General features: G+C 49.5%; 1 protein-coding gene across 1 annotated transcript; it reads left to right on the forward strand.

The window, feature by feature from the left end:
• Positions 1 to 1,441: 1,441 nt before the first annotated feature.
• STC2 (stanniocalcin 2) lies at positions 1,442 to 13,998 on the forward strand. The gene is made up of 4 exons (XM_040603275.1): positions 1,442 to 1,724; positions 3,889 to 4,031; positions 6,534 to 6,745; positions 10,369 to 13,998. The coding sequence occupies exons 1-4, from the start codon at positions 1,574 to 1,576 to the stop codon at positions 10,754 to 10,756; spliced, it is 894 nt and encodes a 297-aa protein (XP_040459209.1). The 5' UTR covers positions 1,442 to 1,573; the 3' UTR covers positions 10,757 to 13,998.
• Positions 13,999 to 23,822: the final 9,824 nt, after the last annotated feature.

Below are 23,822 nucleotides of genomic sequence, written 5' to 3' on the forward strand. Positions count from 1 at the left end.
CCCTAAAGAATTATAAACTTCGCACCACTCAGACCCAGCAAACAAACCTCCTGGCCTGGGACAAAATCAGGGAAGGCCCCGGGGCGGGAGGGGGGGGGGGGGGGTGGAGAACCGACGGGGGTGTCTCGGGGGGCTGCAAGGGGGGTGTCAAAACGCGCCGGCTGGTTCACAGCCCTGGAGCCATGGTCCTGCAGCACGGTGTCACGTCCCGCCGAGGAGACCCTTGCTCGGGGAGGTGTGAGTGGATTTCCTCAAGTGCATTTTGACAGCTGTGAGGAAGCGGGCGGCAGCAGCAGCTGGAGACATTCCTGGCTGCGCCCACCCCCCCACACCCCCCCCGGCGGGACCCCCCGCCCCCCGCACGGCCCAGCGCGCCCCGGGGCTCGGGGGCTGCTGGGGGGGGCAGAAGCCGCGTGGGGCCTGCGGGGTCTGATGAAACATCTGATGTGCATTACGGCAGGGCGAGGGGGGACACGCACGCCCCCTCCCCAGCGAGCGCGGCACTTCTCATCACCTGCTAGAGATTTCCCTACACACACCCCCCGCGCCACGCTCCCAGCTACCGGACAAAGGGGAGCAGCCAGAGCTGGCTGCGGGTTTGCTTCGCGGGGGGGGGGGGGGGGGGGGACGACGGTGTTGCAAGGGCGATGCTCTCTCTCCCCGAGGGCGGCTGTTGGGGGAGGGGGGTGCCGAGGAAGGCTCACCCGGCCGGGTCCGCACTCGGGTACCACGTCTCCCTCCCAGCCCCCCCAGATGATGGATTTGGCCCAAGTCCCCTAGGAGCTCGCAGGGTACAAAATCCCGGGGGGGGGGGGGGGGGGGGGGGGGGGAGGAGGGAGTGGAGGATTTCCAAGAAAGTCAGTGCAATTGCTCCTTCGGAGAGCGGCTGATTTTTACCTTTTTTTTTTTTCTGTTTTAAATCAAGTCTCGCAATGAGACATCAGTGCCGCAGGGCAGCCGGCGCGGGCGGCCCGGCACGGGCACCCCCGCTGCTCCCGGCGCAAGGGCACCGGCGGCGCCTGGGGCGCCCCGAAGTTGCTTTCCCAGTCCCGGGGGGGCCGGCCTCCCGGTGCTGCCTCCCCCCTCCAAAGCAGCCCGCTCCTCCAAATCATCACAATCCCGCTTTTTCACCTTTTTTTTTTTTTTCTCCCCCCCCCCCCACTCGCCCATACCGCCGGGGGAAGGCACCTTCGCACCCCCTGGCCGCCGCCCGGGGCGCAGTCCCTGCCCGCTGCCCCCCGCACGCCCATCCCCCGCGGGGCGGGGGGGCCGGGGGGGGCGGGCGGCTGCAACCTGCCGGCGGGGCAGGGCCGGCCCCCGGCGGGCGGGCGGAGCGGGGCGGCGGCTGCCATTGGCCGCGGCGCGGAGCGACACCTGCTCGGCTTCCTCATGCGAGTGACACCGGGGCTCGGCGGGGATATTTGAGGCACCCTCCGGCACCGCCGTCGCCACTCCGCGCTCGCCGCCGCGCCGGGCACATGCGGTTCGCGGGGGCCGCGGCGAGGAGCGCGCTGGGCCCGGGTGCGGCACCCCGCGGGGGAGGACGCGGCGGCGGCGGGGGGAAGGCGCGACCATGTGCGCGGAGCTCCGCGGCAAGCTGCTGGCCCTGGCCCTGCTGCTCGCCAGCGCCCGGGCGGCGGCGGGCACTGAGGCCACGCACCCGCCGGAGGGGCCGCAGGACAGGACCCCGCAGCAGAAGGGGCGTCTGTCCCTGCAGAACACAGGTACGGGGGGCAGGGGGGTCCGTGCGTGTGTCCCCGGCGCTCCAGATGCACCGGGGGAATAGCCGCGTTGAGTTATGACAGGCGCTTTATTTCGGTGTCCGACTGTCAGGCATAAATCATCAGAGGAAATAAGAGCTGGCTGCTAATTACCTGTAAAGCCCGGCTTTGCCAAGCACGTGTTGCCCTTGCAACAGCCGCGGCAGCGCTCCGGGCCAAGCGGCTCCGCAGCCGCGCCGGGCACGCTACGTCGGGGCGGGAGCGGGGCCGGGGGCGGCGGGAGCCCCGCCGAGGTGCCGGGCTGGGGAGGAGAAAGTTTCTCGGCGCAGCGTTTGAAACCGGGTCGAGGTGGGGGGGGACGGGGCGGGGGGGACGGGGACGGACGGGAGGGAAGGGGAAGCGGCTGGGAATGACTGGTGCTTTGCCTCCTCCATAGGGAGTCGTGCAATGATGCAACGGACCGGGGGTTTCTCTCCTCCTCTCCCGCCCCCTGCGCTCCCTCCTCCGGGTATTATCTGCCTAGAAAAAGAGAGCTGAGGCGTGCACTTTGCTGGATCGCTTCCCAGCCGTGCAAAGAGAGCGCGCGGGATCCAGACGCTTCCCTTCCCCACCCCCCACCCCCCCTTCCCCCCTTTTTTTTTTTTTTTTTTTTGTTAACACTCTCAGTGCTGCGAGACGTGTTTAAACACACACGAGCAGGAATGCACGAATGCCCATTAGGGACTGCCACATGTGAATCACGGCACTGTGCAGTTCTCAGCACGCTGGAGCCAGGACATGTGATCCGGCAAAGGGTTTGCATCCGGATGCCAACACAAGCACCACAGCTGAGCTCCCGGCCCCCGAGCAGCCCGGCTCCGCGCTCCGCAGCGCTCCACAAAGAGCTCCATTTTCCCCCCCGCCCCCCCCCCCCCCCCCCGGTGCGCGCCTGTTTGCGCAGCTCTCCGCCTCGGGCTGAGCATCCCCGGGAGCCGACCCCGGGGCTCCCGCGTCCCACCCCCAGACACACCTCGGGGCAGGTAGAAGGGGGGGGGGGGGGGGGGGAAGGCAGCGGTAGTAATTCCGTTTTGAGCGGAGGGGGGGGGGGCGGTTCGTGTGAACTCTGCATTTACACCCGCGGCTCCTCTCTGCCTTGCAGCGGCTTGAAATTAGACCGAAAGTTGCTGTAAAGACTTGCAAATGGACCGCATGGCGAAGGGGGAGGCTGGGGATGTCTGAGACACGCTGCGGTTCGAAGGGGGATTAGGCTGGCTCCCAAGGGCGAGCTTTAATTAAAGGTACCACTAGGGCACAGAGTACAGGAATTCTTAGCATCCTCAGTTCTGGTCTAAAAGCTGCCCCTGTTTAACTTTATCCCCGGGCTTTTTCAGCAACCACCTTCCCTCTGGCCATACTACTACATCCATATTTTTTTTAAAGGACCAGAAGCTGACTTGTTAAGAATTAGGTTTTTTTGGGTTTGGGTTGTTGGTGGGTTTTTTTGGTGAGTATTAGACAGCATTTTTTTACGGTATTGCATAACATCTGAAAGGACAGAATAAACACATATGTAATGGCTAGCTCCAGGAGATGTACTTTATGTACTACATATATAAATACATATTTTTTCAATTGATTTTTGCATAGGTGAGGACATAGTTTCGGCTTTATGCAACCCTCAGTGCAAAGGACACTACCAGTGGGAGTTTTACTATTAACTTCATAGACATCACAACTGGAAGCCCAGTAGTCTGTAAAAATTATCGTCCTAAATCACCAGAAACCAGCTCAAAGTACCAGAAACAAGAACTTTTAGCTGGCTGGGTCCTGGGCTTCTCCTTTTGGCACTCGGAGTTGACAGGGGGGCTTTGTACAAGTTGGACAGCAAAAATCATGCCTGTCCTTTGCTCCTGAGGAATGCAAAAGCATTAGACAGTTTTCAAGTGAAATAGCTTGACGTAAGCATAGTGGATTTGGCATTTACTTCTTGGATATCGCTTTCATAACATAGTACACCCAAGTTTAGGCCTAATTTCTGCAAAAAGTGGGCATGCTGTGGGTACCAAAGCTTGTCATGTATCTTTTCTTGTGAACTGATAATGTTAGCAAAATAACTCCCTCTTTCCCTACTCACCACCAGCTCCTATGAACAGTTCTTCAAATTAACTGTAATCGATGCTCATTTTAGCTGAAATCCAGCACTGCCTGGTTAATGCTGGCGATGTGGGATGTGGAGTCTTTGAATGCTTTGAAAACAATTCTTGCGAGATCCGAGGCTTACACGAGATCTGCATGACATTCCTGCACAACGCTGGAAAATTCGATGCCCAGGTAACATGGTGAAATGTCCTACATGTCTGCTAGCTTCTAATAATACACTTGGCATGTATTTTAGTTCCTTAACGCATCTTTGAAAAAAAAAAAAGTTACTGCTACTTAACAAATCTACTTTTGCACATGACCAGCTTCACTAAGAATTTTTCAGTCGATGGGACCAATTGAAACCCCAGAGTGGTAATAGAGCAGCGGTGTGTAACCTGTCCTGGGAGACAGGCTGTCTCTAGCGATCCCTGGATCACTTCCACCTACTGTACCCAGGATCACTAAATCAGAACACTAACGTAGCTGGACACGGTTTTCAGAAACACTAGGCAGCTTCGGCTTCTGCCTTGTGTTTGTTCAAAGCTGATTCTCAAATGCAGCTTGGGCTCCCAGTCCATTTAGATGTATCAGAGTATTTCCCAACGTACAGTTACTAGAGTTGGTTCTAGAGACTTGCACACAACCAGTACAGGCAACCTCCTAAAACTGCTGTATCCAAACAAGTCTTTGGTTCAAGCACCAGCGTTAAAATACGTTGCTTAGATGGTATGTGGCATTAAGTTTGTCTCCTTCATTTTCTCCCCAGATCATTTATGTATCATTGAGACATCCTGTTATTATGTCTTCTAAACCTACTCTCACATTTCAATGTGGAGGGAAGAGAACATTACGACAGGCCAGTGGCATTTGGCTTGACCATGCAGTTTACAGTATAACTTGACTAAAAGCACCAGCTACATGGCACTGTTGAAAGCATGGTATGAAGTAGAGCTGTCTTTGGGATGCAGCCTGTTCCATCAGAGATGGTGGGACCACCCAGCAAGAAACACTTTTGAAGTGCTGGAGTTGTAGGGTCAAGTTGTCAAAGATGTTGGAAGGGTCTAGCTAGCCATTAAAACAGGAATAATTTCATCTGTGGGTATGTGAAAACCTTCAACTTAATTTCCGAGTGGCTTCCAGAAGATACTCATTTATTCTTGCACAACGTTCTGTCAGTGAACAGAGTTGACCGAAGGAGTAAGCCCTGTTGGGAGGGGGGGAAGAGTGCCTGTGAGGGCTGAGCGTAGCCATCGCTGCCTGCTCCCTGGGATCCCCAGATACTGCCAATCAAATACAGCACATGCCACACCCAGGCTGCCTCCATCGCACTGCAGAGGTATTAAACCCCTGGAGCTTTATTGAATGTGGAGGTGACTTTAGCCTCTGCTACAACATGGCTTTTCATGGCTCATTTCTGTATTATCTGCAGTTATTTCAGGCTGTGTTAAATGACAAGACTAACACTGGCCAGGTTCTGTTCTCTGCTTTCTGCTCTTCTCTCTTTCTGAAACCTGACAGTTGATGTCAGATTTGGTTTATATAAGAATTTTTTTTATCCTTATTTGCCTACTGTGATGTGCATGTTCATTACTTAAGGGAAGGGCATGTAAGTGCCTTTAGTATGGGGAATAGAAAGGGATGACAACTGAAGCAGTTCTTTGATCGGCAAGAAATATTTCTGACTTGAAACAATCTGGGGACAATGTTTGCTTGCAGGTCTGGGTGAATCTTAATGTCAGTGGAGCTGTCCCAGTGTGCCCTTTGGATAAAGGATTACAAGAATTCGGTTTTCATTAAGTGCTTGTGTAAAATAATCTGAAGTTAATGAAGAGATGGTGGGCAATGCAGGATGCTCAGCAAAGTAAAGGGAGCCTGAGCAGAGCTGTCAGACTGCACCAGATGCACCATGTGTTGCAGTTAGTGTCAGGTAGCAGAGAGAAAAGGAAGGGATGGGTTTGATGCCCACTAAGCGAAAGAATGAAAGAATCAGAAACAGCAGTTAAAGAGATGCTGCTAAAGCAGCTTTCCTGTGACTTTTTAGTTTCTTGCTCCGATTTGCTTAATCTCACTTACAATTTCTTGCAGTAAACAGTCATCAAGACAGTGTAGCATTATCACTAGTGCTGATTTGAGTCCCTCTCTGAGGAAGCAGTAGAGAAAATACAGACAGCTGGGGAATGGGACAGGTGCCTATAGATGGTGCATTCCTGTCTATGAGTTTGCAAACGGGTTTTAAAATTAAAAGAAACCCTACTTTGCAGTTACTGAACGGGCATCTGCTTGTGGTCCTGGGGACCTCAGCCATGGCAGGATGTCCTCACCTTTGTGCAAACTTGCTGTGCTGCCACCCCAGAAGTGAATGAAGCCAGTAACTCAAGCACTGAATGATTTCTAGGTGCTTATTTTTGTGCTTTCCTTTGCTGGGCGTTCAGCTCTTGGAGCAGAGGAGACCCCAAAATACCAGTGAGGAAGCCCTGTGTGTTCAGCTCCACTGGGATAGCAAAGCCAGGTAACTTGGTGTGGCCTTTAAGGGCAGAGAAACAAAAAGAGGGGGAAAAGCCTTTAAGTGATACCCTTAGCAATGTAATAATCCTTGACATTGTCCAACAGAGGAGCAGCTGGCTGGGCATAAATCAGCTGCTGTGCTTAATGGACAGAAATACAGACCTACTCCATTTCTTTTCTTCTCAGGGAAAATCTTTCATTAAAGACGCTCTGAAGTGTAAGGCTCATGCCTTGAGGCATAAATTCAGCTGCATCAGCCGTAAGTGCCCTGCCATTAAAGAGATGGTGTTCCAGTTACAGCGGGAGTGCTACCTGAAGCATGACCTCTGCTCCGCTGCCAAGGAGAACGTCCAGGTCATTGTGGAGATGATTCACTTCAAAGACCTGCTGCAGCATGAGTAAGTGCCTCCGTGCTAGTGCAGTCAGAGGCGTGGGAGCTCCTTCCAGGAGCGCGGTGGTGCCAATGGGCTGTGCACCTGCCCAAGAGCTGTTTCACCTCCTTCTGGCCTTAAGCGTGTCTTGTTTTCCCATGTACAAGACCAAGGTAATGCTTTCTTCACAGGCCCCTTGAAGACTAGTTTGTTTAGAGGGTTAGATGTGGCCGTGGAAGGAGATGAAATGGGTTGAAGTTGGATCTGGCTCTTTATGTATGTATGACTCCTTGGTCCTGCTGTATGACTCCTTGGTCCTGCTGTTTCCAGAGGCATCTTGCAATGTCTCTGTGCTTTCTGAGCTCAAAGGCACCATTCCTGACCCCAGTATCCTGTTAAAGATGACAGCTAGAGGAGAAGGGGGAAGAAAGTCTATGTAAAGTTGTCAGCAAGATGATAATTTCTTCTTTAAATACATACTTTCAAATGTCTTGTAGTTAATTGTCCCTGAAAGAGCTGCAGTCCCCCAGGTAATCTCCCATTCATCTTACTCTTTATTAATCTCAGATGCTTTTTAATAAAACATAAAGGCGTACAAAATGAAGGCACAAGTCAGATTTTGAGGAGTTCATCCCTCTGACTGGGAACACAGCTGCCCCCTGAGGAATGGCAGGCACAAACCCTGTTTGGAATTGATCAAAGCTACTACATGACAGCAACAAACCAGTCACAAACCATTTGTAACAACTCTTTGTGCACAAATGCAAAAATCGGAGCCTGTTTTTCTTGCAGATGAACATCTTGCTCTCAAACAAGAAGGCTGAGCCACAGCCTGGCAAGAGCCTTTACCTTGGAGCATCTTCCTACCACGCCTTTGTGCCTTTTTATCCGTAGCATATATTGGCATAGAAACTCCAAATCCCATCAATCGTGACAGATAAATGGTTTTTACAGAATAATTTCTTTTGGACCTTTAGCCTTACATTTGCATTGGTGCTCAGATTCCCTTACTTTGTGTTGAAAACACGCCCCTAATACTTAAGCTGCAGTTGCAGAGAGACAGCAGTTTACTCTCAAGTGCAGAATAGTCTGCTGTGGTTTGTACAAGCTGGACATGGTGGCCTGAAAGCAAGGTCTTTTCCATGGATATAGTTGAGGCTGGGATCAAAGGCATGGCTGGTGGCAGGACCTGGCCTCAGCAGGGCTGCTGGCTGTGCCCAGGGCGAAGGGCAGCATCACGCTGGCTGGGGGAGAGGGGAAGCAGGGCTCCATCCTGCACAGCAGCACCTCTCTGCAGGTGCTGCTCAGGCTGCATTGGTAGGCTGTAAACTGGGTACCTGGCACCAATTAACACACACAAACCCCTCCCCCCATCATTTGGGGATGAGGAGAACTATGAGAATCAAAAGCCTCTCCAAAGAGGATTAAGTTATCCTTATTTTACGAACACACTAAAGCTGGACTGGCTCAAAGGCAGCTGCTTATTTCTGGGGAGCTTAACTGGGGGGTTCTCAGTTTGAGAAGAGACTGGTCATTCAGCTGAACACCTATAATTTGCACAAATTCATTTAGAGCTTCCTACGCTTCCGCATCTCGCAGAGTCAGAGCTTAGCTCTCCTGTGCAGGACTCCCCAAATAGAAGCCAGCCAGCCTCCTCCCCTCCCCTAAATTTAGAGGCCATCTACCGAAGCTCTTGAACTAGGGAACTTGTTCAAGATCAATGGGCAAGTGTGGCAGAGCTGGAAATAAAATCACGTCTGCTGACTTGCAGCCTTGTGCTCAGTTCAGGTACTATGGTCAGGCCAGCTGAAATGCAGAAAGTAAAACAGCGAAGGAGAAATGGGCCAGTATTAATCCACAGGGCTCTGGCAGGCTCTGAATACCTGAAATATTTGGCAGCTAAGCCACTTTTTAGTCATACCAGCAATGTTTTTCTTACAAAGATTTTTTGCAAAGGTTATGCCCAATTTCAACAACTTTCCTTTTTTTTTTTTTTTTTTTTTTCCTCCTTCCTGCTGCTGGATCACTTTGTATGCAATGTGCTCAGTTCTCTCTCATCTTCTAGTTCATATTTAAAGCAAAAGCTAAGAGCGGAGAAGCAAGTGGCAGCTCTCAGATTTATTCTCTGACTCTTTTCCCGACGAGTGTTGAGGAAGGCAATCGGGGCAGCGAAGTCTCCTCCTGAGTCAGCTGCGGTGGGGTGGGGGTCAGGCCGATTTGCTATGGTGGAAGTGGTGACAGGCTCTGGCAGATCAGTCGCATTCCAAGTAATTTTTATTTTTTTTTAAACGGCAGAAACAATCCAAACATGGGAAATATTTTGAGATAGGGGGGGAAGTAGGTGGCTGTCCAAGATTAGTCATTGCAAATGAGTTGAAGCAGTTGGGCAGAGTAAAATCAGGGCAGTGGCAGACACTGATCATTATCTGTTGGTTTTCCTTGTCTCTTCAGACTTAGTTTGTGGGAAGAGATTTAGACTTGTCCGCAGCCACCAGAGCTGGCGGCGTGTGCCCAGGCGCAACCCACCCCCACCCCATACAACCACGACTGCTGACCCCAGACCGTTCTGCACTTGCATGGTGGATGGCTCCCACCATGGAAGGCTTTAAAGCATGTCCTCCTGGGCCCGCTAGCAGCTGAGCGGTTGCGTCAGTAAACAACATCAATATTGACCCACAAAAACTGGCGACCGCAACTATTTTAAAATTGCTGCACTCAGTGACCTGTGGCTGAGGAAGCCGGAGTGCCTGCGCTGGGGCTGCGAGTGCTGGGGGAGCACAGGGGAACAGATGGGAAGCAGGCACGGTGTTTGGCCATGGTGCATTTGAAGTCCTTCTTTGGCTGGGAAAAGGTATATTCTGAAAGCTGTGCTCTGTAAGGAAATAAAGGGGGGAAAAAAATTATCTTGGTGTGGGAGGAAACAATGCCACCAAAGTGGATTTCTGTGTGAGCTCCGTGCAGTGAGATCCTGAGTCCAGACAGGATCTTGCTTGTGGTGGAGATCAACACCTGGTGCTTCAGGGAAAGCTAAAGACGATGAGAAAAGCCAGAGAACCTCCAGCGGAGTTGCTGTTGCTTTTCACAGAGGTGAGGAAATGCCTCCCTCTCGCAGACCAGTGATCGCTGTACGCTCTGTACCAGCCGTGCGCCGGGATGTAGCAAGCTGCTTGACGGAGCTGATGGCTCTGGACCCAAGCAGGTTTCCTTTGTCGTGTATCCTGACTAGTAAAGGTGAAGGGGCTCGGACAGAGAGAGATGCGGGAGGTGTGAGACAGCAGTTCTTCCCTTCGACAGCCTGGTTTGCCAAGCCTGTAGACCTCGTATTCCTCTGGTGAACATTACAGTTCTCCCAGAGCATCTCCGGTGGGGGAGCAATCAAGGCAGATCCAGCACTTGAGCGAAGCTTCATTTGGCAGGATGCCGTCATACACGTTTCTTACAGCATTGTGGCCAATTGGAATAGAATACATCGTGTAATAAACATACGGTGCAGAATTGGTCTGCAAGGCTGCCGGGTCAGCGGGTAGCGGGGAGCTAACACTGCTGAACTGCGCGGTGCACAGGGGAGGGTAAGCCGGGGGGGCTGTTCCACGTGTTTGCTGACTCACATCTTTTTTTGACTCTCCTTTCACTGTTTCCTTTACCTCTAGGCCATATGTTGACCTCGTGAATATCCTGCTCACCTGTGGCGAGGAGGTGAAAAAGGCAATAACAAGAAGCGTCCAGGCCCAGTGTGAACAGAACTGGGGAAGTCTCTGTTCCATCCTGAGCTTCTGCACCTCGGCTGTGCATGGTGACACCATCCTGGGTCCCGAGAAGAAGCCGGGTGAAGCCAGCAAAGGCGCTGCTGGCCGAGGGGACATGCTGGCCGACTCTGACCACCGGGAGAGCTCGCGAGCATCTAAGGCAGAGAGAGGTACTAAGGGCCACTTGAACGCCCATGCCCGGGTGAAAGCTGGGGGCCACGGTCCCAAAGGGCCACATGGGATCATGGACCGGGCAGACGAACTGTCCGACTTCTCTGACATCCGGAGGTGAAAAAGGCACCAACTCCCCGTTCCCCCCATGCTCCCCCTCCACTGGAAACTTCCTCCGTTGAGTCCCATCTTCCCGTCTATGGACATTCCAAAGCATTTCCCATTCAGAGGTCAAGCACAGGGCATTGCAAGATATATATGGACCTCGGCAACCGTGTATATAGTAGCAAAGGGAGAGCAGTGGCAATGGGTTAACGATCCAGCAAACTCAACACTTGAGCAGCCACCAAGCGTGGCAAAATGTCTCTGACTAAATTCTTTTCCCCTTTTTTATGAAACGGACATCAGCTGAAATTTAGGATCTTGTTTGGGGGGTTGTTGGGTTGTTTTAGGGGTTTGTGGTGTTTGGTTTTTTTTTCTTGGTCCCCTTGGCTGGGGAGAAGGTTCCAAGAGGGCTCTGCCAGATTGCATGTGGCTGCTTGTGGCTTAGCACCTCCAAAGGTTTAGGGCACAGCCTTACAGCAGATGGCTGAATTCCAGGGGGATTTGGTTTCTGCCTGTGGCTGAGAATGCAAGAGCTCAAGGCTCTCTATGTGACGCTCTCTAATGAAATAGCTACCCTGTCTCTTGCACAGGAGCTGTGCGGTCCAGAGCTCCACCGCTTTCTGTTAACTAACTTCTGAGCCATTGTTCCCATCTGGGTGATGCTGCCTAGTTGAAGTGCCCCCTGTTTGTTTTTTAACCACTGCATAACTCGACACTTGCTAATCCAGTCACTTCAGCACGTCAAAGGTGAGTAGTCAGCTTCCAGACAGGGCAATGTGACTGTTATGACTTGCACAGTATAGAGGACCCCCCAAGAGTATGCTCGTGGACTTGTAAAAACCCTGTGCATATTCTCTGCTTACACCTGCCCACTCAGTGATACAGGTCCTCCACCCTGAAGGACAGCCCGAGCTTAAAAGGGTGGGCACAGGCTCAGGCAGCGAAGGACCCCACGTACTTAGTTCTTCTGTAGGGCTGGGTTGAAGGCCCACTGGAAATCTGTCTGTCCTTAGCAGTAGCGTGGTGTGGTTTGCTGGGGTGTGGAGCCCCGCTCTAACCTACCTATCAGCTGTGGTTTAACCAAATGCCAAAGATAAGGAGAGGGGGTTGGCTTGGGGTTTTTCTTTTTAAATGACCACCATTCTCTGCAGAATGAGTTACTGAAGATGAAGAGTGTCAAGAGCGTGTTGTTTCTAAGCAGTTGTAAGCGTGAATGAGGTGTTTGGGCACATCTCTCCTACCCCCTATGCAATTGTAATTCTCAGGTTGCAGATCTGCAGTCCTATATCCCCAGATACTGTACTGGAAATGGAGGTTACAGCATCCACGGGGACAGAAGGGCGAGCTCTTTTAGCTTCCTCTGGAGAAAAAGCGAGTTTTCTTAGAAAGTGGGAATCACACCAGGGATTTGAGCCTTCTCATTTAGAAAGTTTGGGAGGAAAGCTGTGGGGGCAGGAAGGCAGTTCAGTAGAGACAGAACGTACCCAGTGAACTAACGTACGCCTTGTCGCATGGTGGGAAGGAGCTGTATAAACAGTAGAGGGTGTTGGAATTTGGCTACAATTTCCAACTCGAGATTTTTGTTACTGCTAAGTGAACACAGCTCCTAATAGCTATATTCAGGGTTTAATGCATGTATCCACCCGCAGACGTTATAGGCATTGCTTTTAATAGAAGCCACGTAGGAAGCAAGAGAGGACCATTAAGTTGAAAAGGTGTGTCTCTATGTGATCACCAGGTCTTTGAAGACATGATCTTGATCCTGCCTGGTTTTAGCTAAGTTCTGTGACAAAATTGTCATTTGACTCCATTGGGAAGAGGTGGGATCCGGCCAGGTACTGTAGCAGCAAAGCCCATGCTGACCAGAGGAGCGGAGCTCCTGGCACAGAGTGCCGGCTGCCCGGCTGGGTGATGGTACAGCTCTCCCACGGATGGGGCACCCTGGCTGTCCCACAGAGGAACTTGCCAAGGTGGGCTCGGGCCCCTGACGGCCAGCTCCTCTGCTCCAAACCCCCAGTGGCTGCTGGTGGTACCCTAAGAAGGTTTCTAGCGTGCCTCCATGGGTTTCCTGCGAGCGTCCTCTCCCCCTTGGCGGCATACAGCCACCACGAAGAACAAGCTCAAACCAAAAAGACAATCCAAGCATTTTAGCAAAAAAAAAAAAAAAAACAACCAAAAAAAACACACAGAAACAACTCACTACCAATGTAATGGTCTTGCTTTGGACTAATATGAGACCCCTCTCTCATTAGAGGTCTGATTCATCAATGGGAACCAAACATAGATCTACATCCTTGAATGTCTCAGTCAACATATCACCTCAGCATGCATACAGTTTTATTTGTATTCAGTTGTTCTGTGGGGGAAATTGTATACTCCCCTTCTTTAGTCAATGAAAATTTGGGGGCGGGGGAGGGCAAGCTGTGGGTGGGAGGGAATTTTGTATAAGGCATAATTTTTTTTTTTCCTCTGTGTGTGAAGATTTTATGTGTTCATCTACTGATTCCACATATGCTATTATTGTAAATATTTAACATTTCTATTTATTATAGTGTCCCCATTTAAAAAAGAACACTGCTGGCTATGATAATTTAAACGTACGTCATGACCTGTGTTGTATATATTCATGCCACTAGTATGGTTTTTTTATGTTTAAAGCTGCGTAAATATAGTTTTATACAGTTCCATAATGTTATTGACAGCATAAATCATTTATTTATTGTTAAACCTTCTTTCATATCTAACAAATAGGGTGCGTTTTACCTGAGATTATTTTATTGTGACATCTACATAGCCTTAATTCTTTATAAAAAAGACAAAAAATCTCCATTTAGATACTGTATGATGCTTTAATTAACATTCCTTATGAACTTGCTGTTCATGAAGGAGGTTTAGCTTAAAAGCCAAGGTATGAATGTTTCCTTTATGCTTTGCATCTGGAATGAGCCTTGTTCTGGAATGAAAATACTGGGAGAAGTAAAATGCCTACTGGAAAAAGATAGCAGTAAACCCTGGAAAATGCTGTCCTAACTTAAAAGTGCTGAACTAAGGAAAAAAAAAAAAGAAAAGGAAAAAAAAAAAAAAGACAAACTGTCCTTAATTCCAAAATCTCTGGGAGAAAAACATACTAGTTTTGTCTCATGTAGAAGTTGCAGCCAAATAAGCTTGTAAAAAGAGAAAATGCATATGGCTTTAGACAAAGCTCTGTACCTTTCACACTATTATTTTCCTTAAACACTAATAAATGTTTTGAATAAGTCTGTGGCTGGGTTCTGTTTAGCTGGAATTTCAGCTGCTGCTGTAGGGGGTAAGAAAATCTCCCTGAACCTGGGCCAGCAGCTTCAGCTGAGGGGGGCAGAGGTACCCTGGCTGCTCGCCCCCCAGGGTCGTTCCCCCCCCGCAGCAGGGCCCTGGCTGGGGCTGGGGTGGGATGCGGGGATGGAGCCAGCCCTTCCTCTGTACGGGGAGAGCCGGTGCAGGGGCAGAGACCTCGTCACCACTGTGGCATTCCCTGGGAAAGGGAGACCTTGCTGGCTGCTTAGCTGGGACCTGGCAGCTTGGTTTGAGGGGAAAGGGAGGTGGGGAACAAACTAGAGGATGAAAAACACGCGGAGCAGAAGCTCGTGCCCTTATCAGGCTCAGAAAAAGCCCCTGCTTGTTTCAGGAGGGTTTTTTCCCCTAGCAGGAGCCATGGATCGGGTTCATTGCAGCATGTCAAGAGCCACCTCATCTGCTTTGAATTAGTCAGTGTTCAGGTTGGGAAGGGAGTACGGGGATGCAGATGCTTATGGGTTTCTTCTCCCTATCCAGATGATCTTGGATTACAAAAGTCCCTTGGGAGGTGGCACGCTGTGCTCAGCCAGGTTGGCTATGGCATCCCATAAGGGCTGGGAAGGGGATCTGTGGCTGACCACAGCACCCACCCGTGGGCAAGGTGTCAGCATCCCCCAGTGCAGGACCAAAGCTCCAAGCACTGGATTTCAGCTAGACCCATGAACAACAGTGATGCTTTCTAAAAGCTGTAATATCTGGTAAGATTTGTCCTGCATCTATAAAAGACCTAGTCCATGTAACAGCAAGAGTTACCCTTTCAAGGTTGTACCTTAAAAACAGAGGACATCCATTTGGCTCTCCACTGTCAGCTATTATCAATAAGTACCAGGCAGTGGCTCTGTACAGGGATGTAACAGGCACGTACAGTAGCTGTAATCCTCTCTCCCATCATCCCATCACCATCCCAAAGACCAGATATCAAAATCTTAAATGCTTACTGGAGTTTCAGCAAAGGAGAAAAGCAAAATCCTAAGGTTTACAAAAAGCAAGCTGCAGAAACAGCACTTTTGTGTTGTCTCTGAAGTCATTTTCGTACAGCATCGGGGTGTAGGCAGCAAGGGGATGGGGAAATTATGAGAAAGCACCTCAGAACATAAAGCACAGATTTTTTTTAAGGCTGCTTGCATGAAAAAGCACATTTTTAACACTCCTTCTGTGGGGTTTAAAAATAACTAATCCAGTTGAAGCCTTTGGATGAGATGGGCTTCACAAACCTAAATGTGATTTGCAGCAATCTAGGACCTGTAGCATTTCTTTGCCTTTAAGTGCAACAGCTCTTCATAATCCTGCCATGGACTGTCATCAGACACCAACGGGAAAGTGCCTCTTGCCAGCAGAGATGTGACAGAGTTTGGTGGGATGTGATCTCAGACCCGCCTGCAGTCAGGCTACAGCCAAGGAATAGCTTGTACTGCTCTTGGACCACTCGCTAGCATTAAAGATCCCGTTGCATTTTTTTTGCAGAAGCTGGTCCACACACTGTGGCTGTGATGCAGCTAAGGTAACTGCATCCGCCCTTTACCATCCTCCTGACAAATTCAAGTAGAAAAGTTGTTTTTCATCTCCTGGTGCATAAAGTGGTGAGACTACATTCAGCTCCAAAACGCAGCGATGGAGAAGTGACCCTTGCCTTCCCTTAGGGCATCACGTCTCACAAAATAGCACAGCAAATAACAGAGCAATGACATTAAAAAGTACAGAAGCACGGAGAGAAAAAGAAGCCCTAAAACAGACTGCAGAGCAGGGATTCTGCATTGCACAACCGAGAAGTGTATAACTTAAAACACATTTAATACCAGCACTTCAAGACTGGAGTGATCTTAGTTCAATTTGGTCTGAATCACTTTACAAGTGAGTAAGGAAAACCAAACCAAGGCAATTCAAACTGCAAATCCACGTCCATACACAGGTCTGATCCAACCGAACAAATCCCACCGAGATTCATACATGTGGTCCATTTGGATTTATTCTCCTACGGGCTCCCTGTCTAGGCTCCCAAAAGAACAAAATTAATTCCAGATATTGGCTTGCTCAGGCATACCAAAACATTTACAAATGTATATGGCAATTTACATATGTCAGCCCACATAGTGAGCTGAGTCAAACCTCCTGCCAGTGCTTCTGCGTTTGTCTTTGCCGGTTCCCAGCTACTGCCCTTCACTCTGCTCCCTGAGCCCACGCCGGGAGATGCCAGGAGAGCTGCTGCTGCAGCTCCGGAGCAGCTCTCTGCTGCGTCACGCCTGATGAACTCATCACAGTGATTGTCCCAGGTGAGGCAATAGTTAAAGCTTGCTGGGAAGCCTCTCAGCAGCGTTTTTAAAGCTATTTCCTGACATCTCACCAGAAACACAAATCCCACTCAGTTTTCGCTGCTAGTTCTGTTCGTGTTTCCATGCTCTCCTCGCAGGCTCTCGCAGGAGAGGCTTCTCTCACGCCTGCTGAAGTCAGAAAGTGCTGCATGCCTCCCCAGCCACAGCAGAGCTCCAGCCTCAAGCAGCACCAAGCAGCCTGCATCACCCGGCCCCATCACCGGCACCTGCCCTGTGGCCAAGCAAAATTGTGTTGGGGGGATGCAAGGGGGTGCAGCTGGACCACCCCCGAGGCAGGAGCTCCACTTGATGCCTTGCAAGGTCCCTTCCAGGTCTGTCCCTGCGGTCCCAGCACTAAACAGGTCCTGGCACAGGGCTGGGGCTCAGCATAACCATATCATTAGTGAAATCCTAACAATTTTTGTTTCTGTACATTTTCTTTAGGGAATAACTTCCCAGCCGGTGGAGCATTTCATTTTGAAATCAAAACCTCATGTCTTTCTTGATCGAGAATGTAAAATGGGGACTTGAGGGTTTAAAGACATGACAAATTATGGGAAGCTGCAGGGGCTGAGAATTCCTATCTCCAAGGGTGCTGACTGTTATAGCCTTGACCTTTTCTGCAAATACCATCCTCCCTTATTAAAATGTGGCTTGGAGTTTATTTAAAAATTCTTTTAAAATAAGAAGTCATCTTTGGAGAGTCTGCTGTGAGGTTCTCCACGTAGGTGGGGGGTATAGCTTTTTTTAAGGGTGTTCTTCCACTGCTGTGAAGTAGTGCCCTAGGGGCAGTGTCACCGTAGGGAGCGTGCTGGCTGTGCTGCCGTGCATCTCGGTGGCTCTGGTGACACCACAGAGATCAGCTCTGAGGTGTGGTTCTGCAAGGAGAACCTCAGCAGCGTTGGAACAAGCCTGGGTCAGCTAACACAGTGCAAGAACATGCCTCTGTGGTACAGACAGTGCCAGTTTCATGGTGTCGTTGGAAAGAGCAGCTTATGGAAAGGCTAAAACCAGGCTGCATTTTAACACAGCATAGGATCAGCCCCCTGCTATCTAAGACATTATGGCACGTAATCCCCTCTATAAACCCCGCTTCCATTTCTCAGATTTTCTGCAGTTTGTATCTGCTTTTCTCTATCCCACAATCACACGGGGCTACATTTGTCACCCATGAATAATCCCACTTGCATTGCAGAGTCTCTTCCTACCCTGGAGAAAAATGCAGTGGGAGGTGTGGGGAAGCTCAGTGAAAGCTGACAGCCAGGAGAGACTGGGAAAGGCCTACAGAGCGCCTTATTTAGATGTCCTATTTTAAGATAAAATTAAAAGGAACTATGCACATTCAGCATTTTGTTAAACTGATATGAAATCAAGCCACTATGAAATCAGTTTGAAGAAGGGTGCAGTGCACATGCTTGAAGCCTTCCTGAAATAATAATAATAATATTGTTATTATTATTATCATCACTATTTTCAATTGCAGTAGCTCCTGACTGTCAGCAAGTCCCAACCTTGGGGCTACCAATACATACATCACAGGAGAGAGTCCCGGTGAAAGAGTTTCATCGCCACTGGTAGAAGGAAACGTTGTCCTTTGCCTCCACATGCAGAAAACAGAATAGTGTCTACCTGGGCACTGAGCGTTAACTCACTGCACAAGATGCTTCTGAACAGTAATCGTAGGAATTACATGTTTTTCTCTCGGATCTACCACCTACACTCGCTTGTCCAACGCCTAGCACTAGCTGATGATGAGTCTGCAGAAGCCCATTAAAAGCATTTTGGCCTGGACAGGCCAAGGGAGATACAGCAGCCAGGATGCCTTGGGAGGGGCAGGGGGGTGCCAGGGAAGCTGGAACTGCTCTGCAGCAAGAAAGGGCTCCCAAGGGTCCGGGCAACCCACGGCAGCAGCCGGCTGACTCTGCAGATTCCTGGGAGAGATGTGTTTTGTGGCTATCTGCCTGACATGGACTAGTGAAAGCTGGCCACAGCTGACAATCCACGACCAGGGAATGAGTCGCGGATAATAATTAAAAGCCCAATCCTGGGTTCACCAAAGCCTCTGCTAAAACATCTTATTGATAATAGTAAGACATTAAGATTAAGCTCTTGCTGGAGCTGGGAATCACTGAAGCTTTCCTGACTATATAAGCTAATCAGGAATAGTCTTAACAAAATCAGAAAATAGATGAGGCTGAAAATAATCTGTTCTCAAACATCCCACATGCAGAAATGCCTGGATCTGAGGCACGGGGTTTTTTTGCAGCACTCCCTAAGCACAGACCATTTGCAAACTGTAGAAGAGCAGGCAATCCATAGCATCTTTCAACAGCATCCAGAATTGTACGACAAAGATAAGACCTGAATGCAGCTTTTAAAAACCTGAAATTAAATTTAGTAGGCTATATGACATTATATACCATACTGCTCAAATTTTGGCCATCCTACACCTAATGGCCTCTCTCTTTCCTTCTGTTGGTCCTGTGGCATAGCTTTAATACAGCATGGGAAAGGAGAGAGAACCAGCTATACCCTCCCAATGAAAATGGTAGCAGGATGATACCATTTATTTGAGAAAACACAGCAATTATTCTGAGCAACAGCATAGAAGTCAAAACCTTGAAAGGGTGGAGTGAAAAGGACCAGGAGACAGTACTGAGAAGATGTGATGGTGCCATTTGAGCACATAAACTCCTTTAGGAGCTTGCTTGGAACAAGCTGTTCTTACAGTATTGCCAGACTGACCAGAAACCAGAGCAGCATTAAAAGGTCCAATTGACCAATAAGTTGGTCAAACCCTCTCTCATGAGACTGCCAGCCAAATTTGTAAACATTGCGGGTCAGATAAACATACAAATGTTGCAACTTATTGGATTCACATTCCTCTGGCAATTACCTATGTTTTCTTCTGTCAGGACGAAGGGTTCAAGTGGATGGTGGGCAGCTGACGGGAGGATCGTGTTCTGTACCAGCGTGAGGCACAGGCAGGACAGAGAGGGCAGAGGCTGCCACGGGAAGCTTAAGCTTCACAGGAAAAAGAAATCCCAGTCCCCAAAGTAACACCTATCCTTATCTTTGAAAGAAAAATGCGTGTGTATTCCGATCATTGCAATTCCCTCAAGGATGAGAAAATGACTGAATTTAAAAAGCTTTAGAGGCCGTAAAACCTACCAAGCATCATAAACCAGGTACCACTACTGCAGCATTGCTTTGGAGCAACATCAGCAGGAAGGGGGGCCCTGTCCTGAGAGGTGGCTCCCCTGCAGCAGGCGCAGCGTGTGCCCAGCAGCCTGCAAGCAGCAATGACGGCGTGCGGCACGGCGTTGTTGGAAGGCATGAAAGGCACACACCAGTCTAATTCAGCAGACTCCCCCTAGTCCTCCCCCCTGCACGCAGACCGCCTGAGGCACGTTTGTGGCAGCGAGCACGTTCTGGTTCTGTCCTTAGGGCTGTAACCAGCAAAGCCCCACACTGCCGCAGCTGCTGTGAGATCCAGTGTTGTCCCCTGGCTGCGACTGCAGCGCCGCAGGTGTAGCTGCACCCTGGTACACCCATGGTACACCCGTAGCGACGCTTATGCAACCCCGGCTGTAATATGTTCGATGACACACACACACCCCCCCAAACACAGCTCACTCCTCTGGCAGAAATACAGTGGGGCCACTCTCATCCAGGATCCTCCTATGGGACTGGCAGCTCCGTGGCCACATTACACCAGGGCTGGTGCCCCCCATTATGGTATCTGGTGTTGGAGAAATTAAAAATAATTCTGATTGCAACCTCACAACCAACCCAAAACCTTGCTAAAGCATAAATCTGGCTCCAAACTGTGCGCTCCTGCTGAGCAAAATAGAAGCACGTTGATGTGGTGCATCTCAATATACGTTACCGAGCAATCTGGCAGTGCCCAGAGACAGCAGGGTCTGTGATACCCATGGCATCAGCTCACAGGTTACAGTAACAGAGCATGCAATTAGCTGAAATGCTGCTACTGGCAGTAATAGTACCACAGGCCCCGACTCCGGCTGTGATACCCTCGGTCCTTCATACAAAAATGGCAAAAAAAAGGACATAGAGTCCGATCAGGCCAGAGGAAAAGGTGAGGAAGGAAAAATAAAGACATAGAAACATCAGTTCTTATCTGTAGATTGCGCTGATTCCCATTCAATACTGTCTGAAAATGGAGCAAATCTGTAGCAAACCCAAAGAGGGAAAGAGAGGAGAGACAAAATACATGAACAGTCATCCCTGCACCCGTCCTGACGGCTGGCTTTAGTAAATAAGTGGTCAGTGAGGCACCAATTCCCTGCAAGTCTAGGTTTTCTCTTCCAAGTATGACCAAGTGCCATTAGCTTAACTTCAGTATCTCTATAGGTAATATCTGACTGCAACCCAACAGATCTCTAACAACAGCAACTGTGTCTCTGAGGTATTGAAAAGCAAAAGAGAAAGAAGATACACAAGTGAGAAAGCCATCTCTGCTACGCGTGGCACTGCTGCTAAGCTTGTGCTGCAGTTCAGATGCTTTCAAGCTCCAGAAAGGTAAGGAGGTAAGGAATTAAGTTTCATTCCTGTTGCAGAGCTGTATCTATAAGGCAAATAGAAAGAAAGATATCAAAAGAAAGGGGGGGATGCAAAGCAGGGACTGGATTAGTTGCCTTTAACTGCTTTGGTCTCTTTTTATCAGATAGGTGGAATTGCCACCAAAACAAAGGCCAGGAAGGATAACGCCGCTGTGTCCAGACACAAGAAACAGTTGCTAAAGCCCATCCATGGTGGAAAAACATGCTGTGGGAGCACTTGCCAACATCTTCACATGGCTAGTCAGGAACTGCGCAATCAGCCAGGAGGAGGGTGGGTGGATCAGCCCAACATTAACAAGCCCAGCTGGCTCTGCCTTGCACCCTTCTCAACAGTTTCCCAAGACAGGGCAACTATTTACCATAAAGAGGCCCTGGGGCACTGATGCATTATTTTATTTCTGGCTTTGAACTTCAGAAGCATCCAGGATTCATGGATGTGTGCCGTTGCTCACCCCAGGTGAATTTACCCGGGGTCTCTTTCAGCCGTACAACCATTGGAAAGCTTCGGTGCCTGCTTTCCATCTGACAGCAGCACAGCTGAACAAGAGAGATGCAAAACTAATCGTACGCAGAAGGGAGCCAAAAAGGGATTCCAGCAACATGAAAACCAGAGGGAAATGCCAGAGTCATGCTATCTGCGATCAGTATCTGTGACCCTTCATTTTCCAAGAAGTAGCAATGATAAGGCAGCTCTGTCCAGGTGAAAGATATCAGCAGGGCTAATTGTAGCCGAGCAGACTGATTCTCATGGCAATGCTGTTATCTCCCTGGATTCCAGCTCCCAGCAGCTGCTGTCACTGCTCATAATATCCAGCAGCAAGAGACAGAGAAAGGAAGGGAAAGGCGGAGAAAGGAGAGAGAAAAAATGAAGACAAAAGGAGCAGAGAGAGAAATAACAAACAGAAGGAAAAGCGCAAGAATAGTCAAATAAGAAAGGGAAGGAACAGAGAAGATATGGAAAGAAGTGAAGGCAAAAGGCACCCCTTAGCTGCTCCATGATTTCCTCTTATAGGAGTTTCAAGAGAATGGATCTGACAGCAGAAACTGCTCACTGTGTGTGGATGGCAAGAGGCAAACTCAACTCATCCCTTCCCTGAGGAGGTACGTCTTCTGCAAGGAGAGACCAGGCACAGAGGTGGAAGGCACAGAGAGTAAAGAAATTACTCCAGAGAGATTACCTCTTCACTGACTCTGCTGGCTGCTTGCTGCCTGTAGAAGACTCAAGAAGTTTAAAAAAATGAAATAAAAAAGAGAAGAGTACTACTAACGAGGCTTAGCCTGTGCACACAGCACAGCACAGCAGGGAGGCTGCTCTGACCCCTGAAAACTGTGCCCCGACAGCAAAGGGATGTGCTTGTCCAGCAGGAAGGGAAGGGAAAGCCAAAACACTGATAACTTTGTGTCCACTACCACCACATCCCCTGCTAGTCCTGTACCCATCCACTAAATTTCTGGTCCTCCCTGCCTGGCTGTTGCAGTGTCCCACTCAGTTTCCAGATTTTGGACAGCCCCAGCTTCAGATGGGCACGAGTTCTGGGCAAGCTGCCCTGTGCGGTCCCTGAGCTCCCTGCGCACACCGGGAGCTGCTGCGCACGTGCACGGCCAGCTGGACCTGTCAGACCTGCTGTGGTTGGCAGCTGGGCCTGGGCCGCATGATTATTACGCTTGTTATTCCTCCTCAGATCCAGGTAAATACATGGTAGGAGACTCCATGGACCAAGGAGATGACGCTCAAAACAGCCACAGCAAAGGATGAAAGGAACAGTGAGAAGCGACTTGCTCAAGAGTGTGCAGCAGAACAACAGCAACGTCTAGTGCGAGATGGAAGGGGCTTGTTGCCAAAATATAGGTGTCAGGAGCCAGCTGATATGTGCTAGGCTATCCAAGACATCCACCTGGGGCTGGCAGGTATGACCCAGGACCTTCTGGAGACCAGCAGCCTTCTGGAGCAGCAGTTGGAGGCCAAGTAGGACACCTACGTTTGCAAAATTGACTACAGGCTTATTCTAAGAGTAGCGCCTGATGCCCCAGGCCAGGCAGCCTCCCCACACAAGGATCTGACGCTCTGTGCTGGGGAAACACCTCCAGCCAGTATTTGGAAGCAGAGTCATGTGAGCTCTGAGGAAAAAGGTCCAAACCCCTCACAGCTACTCTTAGGGACGTGTGCTTTAGGAATAAATGTCATGAAGATGAGAACAGAAAATAAGACATCATACCCAGCCAAAGGCAATGCCATCGGCAAAACCAGGGTCAGCCTAAAAGCAGCCTCCTGGGTTATAAATAGACAACCAGTGGGTGCCCTCAATGTAGATAAAACATAAATTTATTCTTACTAAATTTTATTTTTTCATTTCACCCACACATACTTTAAATTACATGAGAAATAGAGTCAAACTTATACCATAATCCATTTAAATCCTTTGCACTATGGAGAAAAACTGCACAAACCATACGTGATGACAGCATTTTAAAGGAAAGTCAAACTGTTGGAATGGTGGAAGACACAGCCCACAAGCAGCATATGTCAAAAAGCTCAACAACCTTTGGATGAAAATAACTTTTACCGCAAGTATGCAAAAAAAAACAATCGGAATCATTTGTTCTGATTTCTTCAATCAGTTTGGTTGAGGTACTTTATCATTCAGGTGTTAATGACCTGGAAAGTAGGGAAGTTTGCTTTCCTCTTCTAGCCATGAAAAAGTATTTCAGGATGCGTTCTGCTAGTAGTAAAACCCTGCAGACCCTGACCAGGAAAAATACCTCCTTTAACTCCCTACTTCGAGAATACCTTAGTACATCAGCTTTACACACAGAACAGGCCTCTATATACTTACTTGGTTTTTCATATGTATTTAAT

The sequence above is a fragment of the Falco naumanni genome, chromosome 8 (assembly GCF_017639655.2).
Source record: "Falco naumanni isolate bFalNau1 chromosome 8, bFalNau1.pat, whole genome shotgun sequence".
NCBI classification, from domain to species: domain Eukaryota; kingdom Metazoa; phylum Chordata; class Aves; order Falconiformes; family Falconidae; genus Falco; species Falco naumanni.

What these genes read in the sequence shown, in the direction of transcription:
- STC2 (XM_040603275.1), top strand. Translation starts at nt 1,574, where the DNA reads ATGTGCGCGGAGCTCCGCGGCAAGCTGCTGGCCCTGGCCCTGCTGCTC. An exon ending in TCTGTCCCTGCAGAACACAG is followed by an intron (nt 1,725 to 3,888) that starts GTACGGGGGGCA and finishes TGCTCATTTTAG; the next exon opens with CTGAAATCCAGCACTGCCTG. An exon ending in CTGGAAAATTCGATGCCCAG is followed by an intron (nt 4,032 to 6,533) that starts GTAACATGGTGA and finishes TTTTCTTCTCAG; the next exon opens with GGAAAATCTTTCATTAAAGA.